This window comes from Magallana gigas, chromosome 2, assembly GCF_963853765.1.
Source record: "Magallana gigas chromosome 2, xbMagGiga1.1, whole genome shotgun sequence".
NCBI lineage: Eukaryota > Metazoa > Mollusca > Bivalvia > Ostreida > Ostreidae > Magallana > Magallana gigas.
In genome coordinates this window covers 23,565,752-23,582,313 of record NC_088854.1, presented here as the reverse complement: position 1 = coordinate 23,582,313, position 16,562 = coordinate 23,565,752, and the positions used below count along the sequence as shown (strand labels likewise).

Here is a 16,562-nt window from a genome sequence, read left to right as displayed (position 1 = left end):
TATATTTTCATATTTCACACATTTGATACCAGTTCGGTAAAAACTATCATGTTAACAAATTCTAGTAAATTATTTAATTATTTAAGATGAAAATCATAAACTTTAACTTGCTAGTATTTATCGCTGTGTTGTGCAATGAAGGGACTCCGCCAGTCATAAGACTTCCAATCCTTATCAAAGCACGTTTCCAAGGCATTGCTCTGAAAACTACACGTAAACGATCATGATTTCATCCTTGCTTGTTATTTTGGGGGCAAGCACAACTATTTACTGGTAAGTCCTCAAAATAAATATATTACATGTAACTGCATATTTAAAGCAAAATAGAGTTTTGCAAAGTTGACATTTTTATTCCAAATGGCTAGAATAGATTGTTGAGGTTGTAGTGGTTTCTGGCAACACTTAATTTCTTTTAAATCACAAGTCAAAACCATGGACACCATGAGCTTACAGAGGCCCAGTACCAACAACACATCACCGAATTATGGACGGGCAGTAACTATGACAACAATGACGTCCTCTCACTGGTGGAACTCCATGACGTATTTGTCCACTATGACACAAACAGTGCGTTCCAATCTTAAATCCAACTAAAAACCATTTTGTTAGATTTAATGCTTGCTTTTCGACTGAGCATTATTTCAAATGTACATATTTTAGAGGATGGAACGATCACACGCCACGAATACACAAATCTCATAAGTTCACAGGCACCAGATCTGTCGAGCTATGCGCATGCGCTCTATGATATATACGACGCCAATGGTGACCACCATCTAGGGATGCAAGATCTTGATGCACTCTACTCCAAAATGGATAGTGATGGTAATACAATTTTTCTGTTAGCTTAAAGCAAATACTAATTTTACATAGCTGTGACACGTCTTCGACATCACATTTCAGGAGATGGTACTGTAAGCAAAACTGATTTCTACACGTTTTGGAACCAGGTCGGTGGTTAATATCATTCAAAAGGGAAAAATTAAAACTATTAAGAATTATTTCCTCTTCCGGTGCATGTACATTGTATATATCCATCTTTTACAGACCCTGCATGCTCTCGCTCATCTACATGGGCACGGACAACATCTTGTTGGATAGAAATTTTAATTAGCAATAAATATTTAAATCTTACATTTGTTTTTCCTGTATATGTCACCAAGCTAGCTCTGGGAGAGTAATTACGTGTTTAAAAAAATACTGCAATTGGACCAGTATTACTATACTAGTATTTAGAAATCAAGAAATCCATTCTGTTTTTGTGTACTTATTTTGTCTCAACACAACAACAGGAAATCTGTTTCAAACAAAGGTCATTGAAATATGGTTTAGGTTTTTGGAATTATCAATTTTTTTCATAAACAAAAAATCTCATTCTAACACCCCTTACAATAAAACAAATTGAAATATCACATGCATGTAGATTTAAAGGGGATGTGCGGCCATCTTAAACATTTGAGGATAAGAATGTAAACATTTCTTGAACTGGCTTGTTTCTGTCCGAAACTGGCCAAAAATGTTTCCAAAAGATAAAAAAAGCAAAACAAATGTACAAGATGGCCGCACATTCTAGTTTACGGCAACTGCACAGGAGATAAGCTAAATGAAGCTGCAAGTAAATGTGTATGTGAATATAAGTTATATCTAAAGAAACCTGGTTCTATGCAGAAATAATGCATACGTGCATATGTGCTTTTGTCGTCATCATCAGAACTCTAACATGGTGTTTGATCATGTTTTCACCTTGAAGAAGTGGATCGTCGCTTACCCTGACCAGAACTTGTTTCTCAATAAAAATGATTTCTTAAAAGTGCTTCATATCATATTTTCACAAGCTTTAGAAATCTTTACATTCTTGGTAGTATCTTTTTAAGGTAGTCCATCCATAACTAAGGCAAATTTAACTAGACTACATCAACTACGTATTTTAAAGCTATTACATGTATGTGGCTGACATAAACCAAACTCTGGTGTATGTATGAAGTCACTTCATTGAAATTTTTGCACTTAAAACTTTTTAAAAGAGTCGTCTGCTCTTTGTGAAATTTTAAAGTAAAAAGCCATAAGACACTTCCATTTGTAGTCGTGCAAAGATTTTTCAGAATAATGTGATATATTTATTTCTGATATCGAATGATATTCAAAACAGTTTTCTTCTTTTTTCTCTCCCACAAATTTCTCTTCAGTATAAATTGTATTCATTGTGGGATTTTTTTCTTATATGTGAATCTAAAGAAGTGGAAAACTATGAGGCCTTGAATACTATAAAACATTAACGCGCAGTTAACTCTGAAAAGGAACGGATTGCCCTGCAGGGTCTTGAACCGAGTGATCCAAAAAAAGGGAATCATAGGTTTCACATAAAAGACTTATTAAACCATTTGTGAAATACCTTGGTAACTCCTCCAAAGGAAATTGGCATATACTAGTATCCTTGTAAAATAGCAGTTGCTGTCCCTAAAGATAACACTGCACAAGAACGGACTGTACTGGATCTGCAACCAAGTGGTCCTGGAAAGTAATCATTGAACTTAATACTTATTGCTGAAGGCCTTTGAAAATAAATCTTCAAAAAGTACTATAGTAATTAAAAATACTCTTATAAAATAGTCAGAGTGAAAATCCCTAGTGTGCCAAATCAAATTTTGCTGCAACATTAATGATCAGTTTAGGTCGGGGTGATGAGAGAGGATTTTATCAGACCACAACCTTCTGATGATGCCAGCAAGTCTACGCCTCAAAAAGTATTAAAAAAAAAACACGACAAACACGGGGACCAGATACAACCTAAATGCGCCCAAAACAAATAAAGTCAATACAGCATTCTACTTCATTTTGTCCAACAGGTTTCAATCCCTACAATACCTGTTAGAAAACGATAATGCCAAAAAATGATACACAATGGCAGCACGTCAAATAAATCTGGTGAGACACATCTGAGGAAGTCCTTGACAGGAGAAAGGCTCAACGTTAGTGAATCTTTGAAGATACCATGAGGAAACTGGAAAGAAATAAACTGGAAGGAAAAGAAGGCGGGATTGAACGGAAGCTGGGCAAGGACAGTAAATGCAAAAACTCGAGAATAGCTGTAGTACACAACAACAGAGAAAGATATTCAAAAAGCTTCAGGAAATACCCGGTATAATCGGGATCACACTGACAACATGTCAAAACAAACTAAAGAAGCTGCATGACAAGGAAGCTTTAAAGAACTGTATATGATCACCAAGAGCTCTCCAACAGGTTCTAGTGGACAGACAAGCCAATGAAGGACAAGAACGGGAACCCTCTCACAACAACAGAGGAACAATTTGTGAGATGAGTAGATCACTTCGGAGAGCTATCAAACAGACCAACACCAAACAAAGATGATACGACTGCAACAAGCTATATCTACGACAGAGATTAGAAAACCAATTGCCAAATCTCGGAAAATAACAGATAGGCCGTCAAAGCTGACACAGAAACAGCTTTTAAGATGGTGAACACCGCTTGTCAATAGGCATCGTCACACAGGTATATAAACTTTCGTTACATCCGATTGCAGACCTGAAACTCGTGGCTGGCGTGTAGTATTTTATACATGCATTTCCTTTTTATGTGCATATTCTGTTTGTAAATAATGGATTGGCCTGTTCATTTAATGCTAGTATTCTTCTGGCTTGAAAAAAAATGCGAAAATTTAATAATTTCGTCGCGACTGAGAAACACGTTGGAGCAAGATTTACTCCTAAACAGGTGAGACCTCTATACAGCGAAATATTTTGAACTGTTAAGATGTCTGTGGGTAATATAGGGGTTGTAGGGATAGTGTTGAAAGAAAAATATGGCGATCAGTGTCTATTTACGAGCGCTGTTCAGTTTGGAAATACCCCCTAAATATCAACGTCATCGAAAATGAGAAAACGTTCGACAAAGTGGACTGAGATACATTGTGGAGGATGCTGAGGCAATATGGAGTACCCGAGAAGCTCATCTCCCTGATTTGCAACACCTACCATCGCATGACCTACAAAGTTGCCGATGTTGGTGAGAGGTCCGATAATTTTGATGTCATGACAGTATTCGACAAGGATGTTAACTGTCACCATACCTCTTCCTCTGGGTTATTGACTATATCATGAGGACTGCCGCATCAGGCAGGAAGAATGGTATATTTTCATTATTTTGGACAGTCCTGGTGCAAATCAATTATCTCGACTTTGCCGATGATTTGGCTCTCCTTTCGCATCACAAAAACAAATGCAGGACAAAAACAGCATCAACAGGAGCGGGAATCAAGATCAAAGTAGACAACAGAAAATGGAAGATCACCACCACTTCCCAAACACCAGTCGCAAATGTTGATGAGCCCATCAAAGTTGAACCCTTCATCTACCCGGGAAGTATGGTTGGCACGCAAAGTGGCCAAGACCGTGACATCAAGCCAAAAATTGGCAAGGCAAGTGCTGCATTTACCATGCTTAAGAACATCTGGGCCTCAAGGTTCGGATAAACTGCAGATCCTCAACTCCAATAGGAAGTCATTATATTGCTATATGGAGCAGAGAGAAGGAGAACAACCAAATAATGAGGACGCTTCCTATTATACATTATATTATATATTATAAATATTAATTCATTGTCAAAGTTTTAATTTTTATGTTATTCGAATTTCTTCTTCCAATTTTCTTAATTCGACCTATTTTGTTAGGATAATACAAGGACTCAAAATGCAACCAATATTTTAATGACACAAAATCTGCAAAATAATATTTTAAATATCATTGAACTTACTTCTTGTTCATAATTGCTTCAAAAATATGAAAAATATGTGAAAAAAAGTTAGTTCAAATTTCTTCGGTTTCAATGTAAATCTTTCTTGGTCGTTGCGTATCTTCCTTTAATACACAGAATATGGATATAAAACGTAATATTATTAAAAGCATAGTTTTTAGTATAGAACAATTTTTTAATTAAAACGTTGAACGTATAAAAATTGTTTTTTAAAATCCAAACTGAGCAAAGGTAATCCTGGCCTCAGGTGAAATGTTATATAAGTATATTGGGCACAATAAACCTTGAATAGAGGTTATCTGAATATGGCATCTTTTACGTTTTCTCTTTCTCTCTCCTTCTCTGTAAAACGATACAACCTATATTAGGATGACCCTTAGATAATTTTGCTACTGTATTAACAATATGTAGGATATTCATATCTTGTCAACCTATTATTATCCATAGAATGAAAACTCTAAAGTTATCGCTGAGAAGTGCAATGTGCTGGTACTCGTATAAATATGCGTCAACCTTCAAAAAGGCTCCAGTCCCATTGTCAATGCACGTTTCATAGACGTCGTTGCTCTGGAATTTGCCAGCTTCTATGTGATCATGATTTCCTTCTTGCTTATTGTTTTTGTTGCAAGCACACCTGCTTATAGGTAAGTTCTCAAAAGTTAACTGTAATCAGCTATATTAGGTCTACCTTCAAAATTTCAATCATTTTTTTTAGTTATACTTCTAATTCTTATATCATTCGGAAACTTTCACACAGTCAAACATACAGATTTTAAAAACCAACTGACGGTACCATGCTTATTTTCTTTACGGGGTTAGGTCTGCAGGTCAAGATTAGTTTATTTCCTCTCAATATTAAATAGTTCGGAAAAAAAAAGATTTATAAAAACACACTGAATTCAAACCCCAAATCTCTCCGTAGTTAACATTAGCTGAAAAAAATCTCACACCATTATTATTTTTACAACAAAATTCATAAATCTATTTATAAATCTATTAACTAGATGTGCTGTGAGCAAGCTCACAAATGATACTCCCGCTAAAAAATAGAATAACTCAAGTATTTCTCTACAAGAATGTAATTGATACACCTCTCATCCTATAGTAACCTTGAACTTGCACAAATAACCAAGGGGTTATACAGATATTACAGGTCACAGGCAATCTTTGTGTCAAATTTTAGCCTTTAATCATTTTCCATAACAAGATATTATAATAGCTTAGACATGAATTATGCGTTTCTTTAAACAATGACCATGAACTTGCACAACTGACCCGGGGTAAAGTTCCTAACATATCCTCATGTCATAAGCAATCTTTATATGAAGTAAGAACGTGTAATGTTTCTCCGTAAGAAAAGTATAAAGCAGACACAAATTAGTAACTTATTTTTTCAATGACCTTAAACTTGCTTAAATAATCTTGGGTCAAAATCATGACACGCCTATGGGGGGAAGGGTAAAAAAGACAATAATGCACGACGAACAACTTATTTTCAAAAAAATGCTAAAATACGAAACAGACCAGCTTAAACAAAATCAATATAATATTTTGATATATCAAAACCCAGAAAAGAGGGAACAAATCCAAAAAGTTTAGTTTTAATTTTGTTTAAAAATTGTATACAGAATTTTTCTTTTCAATGAGAATAATAAAGTCTTTTAAAAAATAACCTCTTAAAGCAAGAAAGAAAGTTTTGCCGTCCATAGACTGAAAATGTGAGTATGTTGGGGTAATGGGGGGGGGGGGGGGGTGTAATATTGCAGTGGCCATAATTTATGTTTGCTGTTTTAAAGTCAGAACCATGGACACCATGAGGGGCTTACAGAGGATCAATACCAAGAGCACATAGACAAATACTGGACGAGCAGTAACACCGACAACGATGACGTCCTCTCGGTGGCGGAACTCCACACAATACTTGCCTACTATGACCTAAACAGTGCGTACCAGACTTGAGTTGTTTTTCCTTTGATTTTAGATAAAATTATTAAATAATGATAATATAAATTATTTAATATACATACTTATTTAAGAGGATGGAACGATCACACGCCACGAATACACAACTTTCTTGAGTGCACAGACACCAGAGCTTTTGAGCTATGCGCATGCGCTCTATGATATTTATGATGCTGATGGTGACCACCATCTAGGGATGCAAGATCTTGATGAACTCTACGCAAAAATGGATATTGATGGTAATATAACGATTCTGTCACCTTACGGTAAATAATGTACTTCAAATTGTTGATAGCTGTTATATCGTTTTCGAAATCACTTTCCAGGAGATGGTACCGTAAGCAAAACCGATTTCTACAATTTTTGGAACCAGGTTGGTGTCATTGTTTTGCAAATTAAAACTGAATCTTTGATATCAATTAATATGATATATTATCCACATGTGTGAACGATTTTTTTCCCCGCCGATACATGCTTAAAATCTTATTTCATAGATTCTACATGATCTCGCTCATCTTCACGGACATGGACACCATCTAGGATAAACGTTTCTGCTTTTTTTTTTATTTACAAGTAAATTTTTGAATTGCACATATGTTGTTCCTTGTTTTTCACCGAACTGTATGTAGTTTGAAACGGCAGTGCGAATCAACCCGGTATCATATCATATTAATGGTGCGCCAAATTCATATAAATGAGCCAAACATAGTTTTAAATAATAGTTGATAAACTAAGTTTATCGACTATAAACTATAGTTTACGAATCGGAACTAAAGTTAACGATTTGTTAACCATTTATTTCACTGTAAACTCATACACAAGTTTAATGGCTGTAAGCCATTTAGTTAAACAGTGCTAATCAAATTTATTTGTCTGAAGATAAACGTATTTATTAAAAATAGATCCACATCTGTAGAGTATTGTTTATTTTGAATTTCGTTAACTATAGTTGGGAGTTGTTAATCATAGTTTTAAAAATCGTGAAAATATAAATTATATTCATCGGATTGAGAATGATCTGTATCTGTGGCCAAAATAAAAAAAAAACCCAAAACGAACATTCCAAAATTGGTGGGTTGATTATGCCATCATAAATTTGACCGTCGCGTTCTTTAAGAAACAGCCCATGGCATTCAAAATCTTAAACCTTTGTGAGAATTTACACCTAGGTAATGATTCCTTATTTCGGTAATTGCACGATAAGATAATTTTAATTACATGTATTGACATTTGACGTTATTTTCATTTTGCATAATTACGTATGCAAACCTCCGCTTATAAACCAACAGTACGTCATTTCCGCCATTGATGGAATGTATGAGGTATAGAATAGGGTATTTTTTATATCCCATAACCAGGCACTATAACCAGGATGTGCGCATGCGTGAACCGACTTTCCATCGGGATCGGTAAACGATTGGGAGGAAATTCGAAAGCTATTTGGAGGAACTTCGAACTGATATATGTGCAATTTAAAAATGCGATTTTTATATGAAAAATATGATCAGAAGTGATAAAAATGTTATGTACATTAGATTTTACACCAAAAAATTAAATAAATAATTGAGAGAACAATCAAAATCAATGTTACAGGAAAACAACAGGCACTTAGCATCGGGGGGGGGGGGGGGGGGGGGGGGTTGGAATGGTTATAAAAAAGTAAATTAACATACAGTTTCACCCCCCCCCCCCAATGTTTTTGGGACCATGTAAAATTTGAAATGAAAGAGAGGAAATAAACTGTGAAATTGAAGTTAAAGGTACACTTGGCCCCCTACCCCCACGGATTAGGATTTTCAATTATTTAAAAAGTATTTTTGAGTTGGGGTTTTTTTCAAGGCAAGATTGGATGAGTTTGCCCTCAACCCACTTTGCTACGATGCTAGGTGCCTGAACAAAATATCATGGTTTCATTACATACATGTATGCTAGTATAAAGACTTTATGTAAACCAATATTATCTCGTGCATTGTTCCATTCACCAGGTTCTACAAACACCTTAGTCCAAAATAAATAAAAAAATCCAAGACTAGGAGGGGAAGAAAGGAGAAATCCATTTTCCTTTTTTTTTTACTCAGGAGCTATTTTGTTGGGGGGGGGGGGGGGTATTAGGGGTGAACAGGTCACTGACCCCTTGTAGATCTACCCATGACCTATCACCAGGGTCTGTATACACATAACCAGGGTCAGTATACCCATCACCATGGTCTTCAGGGTCAGAGTACGTATCACCAGAGTCTGTGTGCCCATCACCAGAGTCTGTACACCCATAACCAGGGTCAGTATAACCATCACCAGGGTCTTCATACCTATCACCAGGGTCAGAGTACGTATCACCAGAGTTTGTGTGCCCATCACCATTGTCTGTTTACCCATAACCAGGGCCAGTATACCCATCACCAGGGTCTCCATACCTATCACCAGGGTCAGAGTACGTCTCACCAGAATCTGTGTACCCATCACCAGAGTCTGTACACCCATAACAGGGTCAGTATACCCATCACCAGGGTCTCCATACCTATCACCAGGGTCAGAGTACGTATCACCAGAGTCTGTACACCCATAACCAGGGTCAGTATACCCATCACCAGGGTCTCCATTACCTATCACCAGGGTCAGAGTACGTATCACCAGAGTCTGTGTGCCCATCACCAGAGTCTGTACACCCGGAATCAGGGCCAGTATACCCATCACCAGGGTCTCCATACCTATCACCAGGGTCAGAGTACGTATCACCAGAGTTTGTGTGCCCATAACCAGGGTCTGTATACTCATAATCACGGCCAGTATACCCATCACCAGGGTCTCCATATCTATCACCAGGGTCAGAGTACGTATCACCAGAGTTTGTGTGCCCATAACCAGGGTCTGTATACTCATAATCATGGTCAGTATACCCATCACCAGGGTCTCCATACCTATCACCAGGGTCAGAGTACGTATCACCAGAGTCTGTGTGCCCATCACCAGAGTCTGTACACCCATAACCAGGGCCAGTATACCCATCACCAGGGTCTACATACCTATCACCAGGGTCAGAGTACGTCTCACCAGAAACTGTGTACCCATCACCAGAGTCTGTACACCCATAACCAGGGTCAGTATACCCATCACCAGGGTCTCCATACCTATCACCAGGGTCAGAGTACGTCTCACCAGAAACTGTGTACCCATCACCAGAGTCTGTACACCCATAACCAGGGTCAGTATACCCATCACCAGGGTCTCCATACCTATCACCAGGGTCAGAGTACGTCTCACCAGAATCTGTGTACCCATCACCAGAGTATGTACACCCATAACCAGGGTCAGTATACCCATCACCAAGGTCTCCATACCTATCACCAGGGTCAGAGTACGTCTCACCAGAGTCTGTGTGCCCATCACCAGAGTCTGTACACCCATAACAAGGGCCAGTATACCCATCACCAGGGTCTCCATACCTATCACCAGGGTCAGAGTACGTCTCACCAGAATCTGTGTACCCATCACCAGAGTCTGTACACCCATAACCAAGGTCAGTTTACCCTTCACCAGGGTCTCCATACCTATCACCAGGGTCAGAGTACGTATCACCAGAGTCTGTGTACCCATCACCAGAGTCTGTACACACATAACAGGGCCAGTATACCCATCACCAGGGTCTCCATACCTATCACCAGGGTCAGAGTACGTCTCACCAGAATCTGTGTGCCCATCACCAGAGTCTGTACACCCATAACCAGGGTCAGTATACCCATCACCTGGGTCTCCATACCTATCACCTGGGTCAGAGTACGTATCACCAGAGTCTGTGTGCCCATCACCAGAGTCTGTACACCCGTAATCAGGGCCAGTATACCCATCACCAGGGTCTCCATACCTATCACCAGGGTCAGAGTACGTATCGCCAGAGTTTGTGTGCCCATAACCAGGGTCTATATACTCATAATCACGGCCAGTATACCCATCACCAGGGTCTGCATACCTATCACCAGAGTCAGAGTACGTATCACCAGAGTTTGTGTGCCCATAACCAGGGTCTGTATACTCATAATCAGGGCCAGTATACCCATCACCAGGGTCTCCATACCTATCACCAGGGTCAGAGTACGTATCACCAGAATCTGTGTGCCCATCACCAGAGTCTGTACACCCTTAACCAGGGCCAGTATACCCATCACCAGGGTCTCCATACCTATCACCAGGGTCAGAGTACGTATCACCAGAGTTTGTGTGCCCATAACCAGGGTCTGTATACTCATAATCAGGGCCAGTACACCCATCACCAGGGTCTCCATACCTATCACCAGGGTTAAAGTACGTATCACCAGAGTCTGTGTGCCCATCACCAGAGTCTGCACACCCTTAACCAGGGCCAGTATACCCATCACCAGGGTCTCCATACCTATCACCAGGGTCAGAGTACGTCCTTCCAGAAACTGTGTACCCATCACCAGAGTCTGTACACCCATAACCAGGGTCGGTATACCCATCACCAGGGTCTCCATACCTATCACCAGGGTCAGAGTACGTCTCACCAGAATCTGTGTACCCATCACCAGAGTCTGTACACCCATAACCAGGGTCAGTATACCCATCACCAGGGTCTCCATACCTATCACCAGGGTCAGAGTACGTCTCACCAGAGTCTGTGTGCCCATCACCAGAGTCTGTACACCCATAACCAGGGCCAGTATACCCATCACCAGGGTCTCCATACCTATCACCAGGGTCAGAGTACGTCTCACCAGAATCTGTGTACCCATCACCAGAGTCTGTACACCCATAACCAAGGTCAGTTTACCCTTCACCAGGGTATCCATACCTATCACCAGGGTCAGAGTACGTATCACCAGAGTCTGTGTGCCCATCACCAGAGTCTGTACACCCATAACAGGGCCAGTATACCCATCACCAGGGTCTCCATACCTATCACCAGGGTCAGAATACGTATCACCAGAGTCTGTGTGCCCATCACCAGAGTCTGTACACCCGTAATCAGGGCCAGTATACCCATCACCAGGGTCTCCATACCTATCACCAGGGTCAGAGTACGTATCGCCAGAGTTTGTGTGCCCATAACCAGGGTCTATATACTCATAATCACGGCCAGTATACCCATCACCAGGGTCTGCATACCTATCACCAGAGTCAGAGTACGTATCACCAGAGTTTGTGTGCCCATAACCAGGGTCTGTATACTCATAATCAGGGCCAGTATACCCATCACCAGGGTCTCCATACCTATCACCAGGGTCAGAGTACGTATCACCAGAATCTGTGTGCCCATCACCAGAGTCTGTACACCCTTAACCAGGGCCAGTATACCCATCACCAGGGTCTCCATACCTATCACCAGGGTCAGAGTACGTATCACCAGAGTTTGTGTGCCCATAACCAGGGTCTGTATACTCATAATCAGGGCCAGTACACCCATCACCAGGGTCTCCATACCTATCACCAGGGTTAAAGTACGTATCACCAGAGTCTGTGTGCCCATCACCAGAGTCTGCACACCCTTAACCAGGGCCAGTATACCCATCACCAGGGTCTCCATACCTATCACCAGGGTCAGAGTACGTCTCTCCAGAAACTGTGTACCCATCACCAGAGTCTGTACACCCATAACCAGGGTCGGTATACCCATCACCAGGGTCTCCATACCTATCACCAGGGTCAGAGTACGTCTCACCAGAATCTGTGTACCCATCACCAGAGTCTGTACACCCATAACCAGGGTCAGTATACCCATCACCAGGGTCTCCATACCTATCACCAGGGTCAGAGTACGTCTCACCAGAGTCTGTGTGCCCATCACCAGAGTCTGTACACCCATAACCAGGGCCAGTATACCCATCACCAGGGTCTCCATACCTATCACCAGGGTCAGAGTACGTCTCACCAGAATCTGTGTACCCATCACCAGAGTCTGTACACCCATAACCAAGGTCAGTTTACCCTTCACCAGGGTATCCATACCTATCACCAGGGTCAGAGTACGTATCACCAGAGTCTGTGTGCCCATCACCAGAGTCTGTACACCCATAACAGGGCCAGTATACCCATCACCAGGGTCTCCATACCTATCACCAGGGTCAGAATACGTATCACCAGAGTCTGTGTGCCCATCACCAGGGTCTGTATACTCATAATCAGGGCCAGTATACCCATCACCAGGGTCTCCATACCTATCACCAGGGTCAGAGTACGTATCACCAGAGTCTGTGTGCCCATCACCAGAGTCTGTACACCCGTAATCAGGGTCAGTATACCCATCACCAGGGTCTCCATACCTATCACCAGGGTCAGAGTACGTATCACCAGAGTTTGTGTGCCCATCACCAGAGTCTGTACACCCATAACCAGGGCCAGTATACCCATCACCAGGGTCTCCATACCTATCACCATGGTCATTATATCCATCACTAGAGTTTGTGTGCCTAACAACGGGGTCTGTACACCCATCACCAAGGTCAGTATACCAATCACCCGGGTGTGTACACCCATAACCAGGGTCAGTATACCCATCACCAGGGTCTTCATATCTATCACCAGGATCAGAGTGCGTATCACCAGAGTCTGTACACCCATAACCAGGGCCAGTATACCCATCACCAGGGTATGTACACCCATAACCAGGGTCAGTATACCCATCACCAGGGTATGTACACCCATCACCAGGGTCAGTATACCCATCACCAGGGTCTCAATACCTATCACCAGGGTCAGAGTACGTCTCACCAGAGTCTGTGTGCTCATGACCAGGGTCTGTACATCCGTAGCCAAAGTCAGTATACCCATCACCAGGGTCTCAATACCTATCACCAGGGTCATAATGCCTATCACCAGAGTCAGAGTACGTATCACCAGAACTGTAAACATATTACCTGGGTCATTATATCTTTTAGTAGGGTCAGTGTTCGTAGTACTAGGGTCTGTGTGCCCATCATCATGGTCTGTATATTCATAACAAAGGTCAGTTTACCCCTCACCAGGGTCTTAATATTTTTCAACAGGATAGTGTACGCATCAATAGGGTCTGTGTGCCCATCACCAGGGTCAGTATATCTAACACAACAGTCCGTGCACTTATCATTAGGGTTTGTATATCCATTACCTGAGTCAGGTAATACTGACCCTGTTGATAAGTAGAGTGACCCTGGTGATAGGTATACTGATCCTGGTGAAGATTACACATACCTTGGTGATACGTACACTCATGACCCTTGTGATAGGTATACTGACTCAGGTGATGGTTATACTTACCCTGGTTATAGATTTTGAGATTCTGGTGTTACGTATGCTGACCTTATAATATCTACACTTTTGTGTATACCGACTCTGGTGATGGATACATACTGACCCCTGTGATTGGCTACAGACCCTTGTGATACGTACACTGACTCTGTCGATAGGTATACTGACCCTGGTGATAGAGAATGTGATAGATATACTGGTGATAAATGTACTGACTCTTGTGATAGGTATACTGACCTTGGAGATGGGGCCTCAGACCCACGGATGCGTACACTGACACGGCCGTTAGGTAAACTAACTCTGGTGATAGGTAATAGGTACAGTTATCTTGGTGAAAGTCTACTGATCAAGGTAATGGATGTACAAACCCTGATGATAAGTGCACTGACTGTTGTGATAGATATACTGACCCTAATGATGGGCACACAGACCCTATTGATTCGTAAACTATTCCTGGTGATAAGTATTTAGACCCTGGTGATGGGCATAATGGCCCTGGTTATGGGTGTACAGACTCTGGTGATGGGCACACAGACTCTGGTGATACGTACTCTGACCCTGGTGATAGGTATGGAGACCCTGACGATGGGTATACTGACCCTGGTTATGGGTATGCAGACCCTGGTGATGGGCACACAGACTCTGGTGATACGTACTCTGACCCTGGTGAAAGGTATGAAGACCCTGGTGATGGGTATACTGGCCCTGGTTATGGGTGTACAGACTCTGGTGAAGGACACACAGACTCTGGTGATACCTACTCTGACCCTGGTGATAGGTATGGAGACCCTGGTGATTGGTATACTGGCCCTGGTTATGGGTATACAGACCCTGGTGATGGGCACACAGACTCTGGTGATACGTACTCTGACCCTGGTGATAGGTATGGAGACCCTGGTGATGGGTATACTGGCCCTGGTTATGGGTATACAGACCCTGGTGATGGGCACACAGACTCTGGTGATACGTACTCTGACCCTGGTGATAGGTATGGAGACCCTGTTATGGGTATACAGACCCTGGTGATTGGCACACAGACTCTGGTGATACGTACTCTGACCCTGGTGATAGGTATGGAGACCCTGGTGATGGGTATACTGACCCTGGTTATGGGTATACATACCCTGGTGATGGGCACACAGACTCTGGTGATACGTACTCTGACCCTGGTGATAGGTATGGAGACCCTGGTGATGGGTATACTGGCCCTGGTTATGGGTATCCAGACCCTGGTGATGGGCACACAAACTCTGGTGACACGTACTCTGACCCTGGTGATAGGTATGAAGACCCTGGTGATGGGTATACTGGCCCTGGTTATGGGTGTACAGACTCTGGTGAAGGGCACACAGACTCTGGTGATACGTACTCTGACCCTGGTGATAGGTATGGAGACCCTGGTGATGGGTATACTGGCCCTGTTATGGGTATAAAGACCCTGGTGATGGGCACACAGACTTTGGTAATACGTACTCTGACCCTGGTGATAGGTATGAAGACCCTGGTGATGGGTATACTGGCCCTGGTTATGGGTGTACAGACTCTGGTGAAGGGCACACAGACTCTAGTGATACGTACTCTGACCCTGGTGATAGGTATGAAGACCCTGGTGATTGGTATACTGGCCCTGGTTATGGGTATCCAGACCCTGGTGATTGGCACACAGACTCTGGTGATACGTACTCTGACCCTGGTGATAGGTATGGAGACCCTGGTGATGGGTATACTGACCCTGGTTATGGGTATCCAGACCCTGGTGATGGGCACACAAACTCTGGTGACACGTACTCTGACCCTGGTGATAGGTATGGAGACCCTGGTGATGGGTATACTGGCCCTGGTTATGGGTGTACAGACTCTGGTGATGGGCACACAGACTCCGGTGATACGTACTCTGACCCTGGTGATAGGTATGGAGACCCTGGTGATGGGTATACTGGCCCTGGTTATGGGTATCCAGACCCTGGTGATGGGCACACAAACTCTGGTGACACGTACTCTGACCCTGGTGATAGGTATGGAGACCCTGGTGATGGGTATACTGGCCCTGTTATGGGTATACAGACCCTGGTGATGGGCACACAGACTCTGGTGATACGTACTCTGACCCTGGTGATAGGTATGAAGACCCTGGTGATGGGTATACTGGCCCTGGTTATGGGTGTACAGACTCTGGTGAAGGGCACACAGACTCTGGTGATACGTACTCTGACCCTGGTGATAGGTATGGAGACCCTGTGATGGGTAAACTGGCCCTGGTTATGGGTGTACAGACCCTGGTGATGGGCACACAGACTCTGGTGATACGTTCTCTGACCCTGGTGATAGGTATGGAGACCCTGGTGATGGGTATACTAACCCTGGTTATGGGTGTACAGACTCTGGTGATGGGCACACAGACTCTGGTGATACGTACTCTGACCCTGGTGATAGGTATGGAGACCCTGGTGATGGGTATACTAGCCCTGGTTATGGGTGTACAGACTCTGGTGATGGGCACACAGACTCTGGTGATACGTACTCTGACCCTGGAGACCATGATGATGGGTATACTGACCCTGGTTATGTGTATACAGACCCTGGTG

General features: G+C 42.4%; 3 protein-coding genes across 3 annotated transcripts; all 3 read left to right on the top strand.

The window, feature by feature from the left end:
- The first annotated feature begins 114 nt into the window (after nucleotides 1–114).
- LOC105338608 (uncharacterized) lies at nucleotides 115–1,134 on the top strand. The gene is made up of 5 exons (XM_034443594.2): nucleotides 115–273; nucleotides 425–567; nucleotides 661–825; nucleotides 904–950; nucleotides 1,048–1,134. The coding sequence occupies exons 1-5, from the start codon at nucleotides 224–226 to the stop codon at nucleotides 1,099–1,101; spliced, it is 459 nt and encodes a 152-aa protein (XP_034299485.2). The 5' UTR covers nucleotides 115–223; the 3' UTR covers nucleotides 1,102–1,134.
- Nucleotides 1,135–3,941: 2,807 nt separating this feature from the next.
- LOC136271365 (uncharacterized) lies at nucleotides 3,942–4,495 on the top strand. The gene is made up of 2 exons (XM_066071286.1): nucleotides 3,942–4,029; nucleotides 4,176–4,495. The coding sequence occupies exons 1-2, from the start codon at nucleotides 3,942–3,944 to the stop codon at nucleotides 4,493–4,495; spliced, it is 408 nt and encodes a 135-aa protein (XP_065927358.1).
- An 816-nt stretch (nucleotides 4,496–5,311) lies between these two features.
- Nucleotides 5,312–7,329, top strand: LOC105338609 (uncharacterized). Its single transcript, XM_011443807.4, has 5 exons — nucleotides 5,312–5,420; nucleotides 6,573–6,718; nucleotides 6,813–6,977; nucleotides 7,065–7,111; nucleotides 7,233–7,329. Exons 1-5 carry the CDS (start codon nucleotides 5,371–5,373, stop codon nucleotides 7,281–7,283), a joined length of 459 nt encoding a protein of 152 aa, XP_011442109.2. The 5' UTR covers nucleotides 5,312–5,370; the 3' UTR covers nucleotides 7,284–7,329.
- The last annotated feature ends 9,233 nt before the right edge of the window (nucleotides 7,330–16,562 follow it).